Source organism: Haplochromis burtoni, unplaced genomic scaffold, assembly GCF_018398535.1.
Source record: "Haplochromis burtoni strain Fernald_Lab_line unplaced genomic scaffold, NCSU_Asbu1 Contig_3168, whole genome shotgun sequence".
Taxonomy (NCBI): Eukaryota; Metazoa; Chordata; class Actinopteri; order Cichliformes; family Cichlidae; genus Haplochromis; species Haplochromis burtoni.
In genome coordinates this window covers 2839-5858 of record NW_024585529.1, presented here as the reverse complement: position 1 = coordinate 5858, position 3020 = coordinate 2839, and the positions used below count along the sequence as shown (strand labels likewise).

Genomic DNA, 3020 nt, shown 5'->3' with positions numbered 1-3020 from the left:
ATCAGTCATGTTGTGCTGGATGTTGTTGGAAGTTAGAAGAGGGAACACTAACTTTGTGGCACAAATTTTCCTCATAAAACTCAGAGCATCAAAAATGACTCAAACACTGTCAGTCAGAGAGGAAACCTTCCTTTCTACATTTTAACAGATTAGAGTTTTATTTTTTTTAATGAATTTTCTGATAAGTGAAGAGTGACTTTAGTTTCTAGAAGTTAAATAGACCAGCATCGTAATTTTGTGCACTGACACTGGTTTGGCCTTTGGTCTGATGATGAAGTCCACTGCAGATAAACAAGTCAAAGTTAGCCGAACGTTTAAGGTGTACAGCAAACTGAGAAGTTCTAGAGTAAGATGGCTGACGTGTCAAACAGCTGTCAAAGGCAGCACATGGTAGTCATGATGACCTCTGTAAAGCTGCTTTGTGTATGTGACCTTTAGATAAAAGAATTTGTGGAATGTCATCTCTTGTAACTCTTAGTGAGGCTAGTCAACAGCCAACGTAGCTCAGACTTACTGTTGTTGGTGTGAGTCTGTGAATGTGCAGCTCTGCTTCAGCAGCCTGCAGGTTGTGTAGCACTTGAAGGATACAGTTGTACTCATTGTGTTTCGCTTTGTGAGTAAGGCTGGAATTCTAGTTTTTGTTGTTTGGTGCAGTTGTTTTGAGGCCTACTCCTGCTACAACTGCAGCTCCACATTATTCAGTGTAACACAGTTTTATACTGACTGTAGATAAGACACTGCTTTATCATTTAGGATCATATACAACTAGCTGCAATATGAATATGATTAAGAACATGGTAGAACACTTGCGTATAATTTGTATATTTGATTTGACTATTCATCATTTTATTATCTGAAAGGAAAACTCAGGCCAATGAGGTCAGTAGCAAAAGTGACTATGCCTACATCTTTTAGGTGGTAAAATCACCTAAAATTCCAACAACCAACAGATGCTGTCATTCACGTCGAGGTTTGTGTGTGTTTATGGCAACTAAAAATGTCTCAATGTGAACTACTTCCCACAATTCCTCCACAGAGTGGACCAGCAGAGCTCAGAGGTTCCCAGCGGTCAGTCTGCCCAGCAGCATCAAACACACCTGGACTCCATATTTATGGTCTGTACATGTACAACAACTACTTTTACATCTGTTGTGTTCACAGTCATCTCCATGCTGCTCTTTGTAGACCAGTGGATTGCCAGTGTGTCCAACATGGATCTGATGTTTGGCTGCATGATTTCAGTGTCTAACTGGGGTAACGTCTACAGCAATCTGGATAAATTAAAAATGCTCCACGTCCAAACTATCATTTTCAATTTTTTACAAAAGTTTTTTATCCATACTGAAATGACTGAAAACACTTGTGTTCTGAACTGTGCATGCGTTAAAAAATGAGGTCATTCGACCTGCGTCATTTCTGTCTACTGTTCATTTACTTTCCGGCTCTTTGAAACATTGTGGCAAAATAAAATGTCGAAGAAAATCAACAAGTTTTTTAAATGAACTGACAATGAGTTGAAGTTGTTGCTGTGAGTAGCACAAAAGTACAAAGATGCAAAGTGAGCGCAAATATAGACGGCAATGCCTTCTCGTTGAATTGGTCACATGAATGAATCATATGAGTAAAATGTGTCATCGTTTTTAAAAGCCTCTGTTTTTGCACACACTGCGACACAAAAAGGGCGTTTTCAAATGTATCCACTTTGGAGAGTGTTTTTAGAAAGCTCAGTTTTCCTTGACCAGAAACACCATCTCAGTGTAGACGGAAGGCCAAAACGGAGAGAAAAAGATGTTTTTTAAAATTAAAACGTATTAGTGTGATCATGGAATGGATCATTCATAACACATTCTGTTCCAGCTGCTGGAGGACAACATCATCACTTTTGTGAAGAAAGAGCTGAAGAAGATCCAGAAGGTTCTGAGTCCAGATTACCCAGAATGCTTAGAGGGTCAGAGAGAGGATGATAAGCAGGGGAGGAGCAACAGAGAGGACTTTGTGAAGATCACACTGGACTTCCTGAGGAGAATGAAACAGGAGGAGCTGGCTTATCGCCTGCAGAACAGTAAGAGGATTTCTATAAAGATTTAAGCAGTTGGGTGAATACGAATTTGCTAATATCTCGAGAGAGATTTAAATTAAATTTAATTATTTCTTTATTTGGTCAAATCTATCATGAGCACTTTGTAAAACATGACCATTTTTAAAAAAAATATTATATTTCAGAACTTTCAGCTTCAGTTTGTTGGCAAGAACATAAAACTAAACTAAAAAGTAATATTGACTTTTTAAAAATGAACAAATATTTTCTTTTTTTTTCATTTAGAACTCTATGGTGCAGTTTGTCAACATAATCTTAAGTCTGTCTTGAAGAAAAACTTTCAGTATGTCTTTGAGGGGATTGCTAAAGCAGGAAACTCAACCCTTCTGAATCAGATCTACACAGAGCTCTACATAACAGAGGGAGGGACTGCAGAGGTCAATGATGAACATGAGGTCAGACAGATTGAAACAGCATCCAGGAAACCAGACAATCTAGAGTGTACAATCAGACAAGAAGACATCTTTAAAGCCTCACCTGGAAGAGATGAACCAATCAGAACAGTGCTGACAAAAGGATGGGCTGGCATTGGGAAAACAGTCTTAACAAAGAAATACACCCTGGACTGGGCTGAAGACAAAGCCAACCAGGACATCCAGTTCATATTTCCATTCACTTTCAGAGAGCTGAATGTGCTGAAAGAGGAAAAGTTCAGCTTGGTGGAACTTGTTCATCGCTTCTTTACTGAAACCAAAGAAGCAGAAAGCTGCAGGTTTGAAGACTTCCAGGTTGTGTTCATCTTTGATGGTCTGGATGAGTGTCGACTTCCTCTGGACTTCCACAAAACTACAATCCTAACTGACCCTAGAAAGTCCACCTCAGTGGATGTGCTGCTGATAAACCTCATCAGGGGGAAACTGCTTCCCTCTGCTCGACTCTGGATAACCACACGACCTGCAGCAGCCAATCAGATCCCTCCTGA

General features: G+C 39.6%; 1 protein-coding gene across 1 annotated transcript in view; it reads left to right on the top strand.

Annotated features, from left to right (window-relative positions):
- Window positions 1-3020, top strand: part of LOC106632862 (protein NLRC3) — a gene marked incomplete at its 3' end in the record, with an annotated part of 4865 nt that extends 1845 nt beyond the window's left edge. Inside the window, 3 exon segments of the mRNA XM_042217829.1 lie at window positions 1037-1115; window positions 1858-2062; window positions 2324-3020. Of these exon segments, the coding sequence (XP_042073763.1) occupies window positions 1037-1115; window positions 1858-2062; window positions 2324-3020 (981 nt within the window).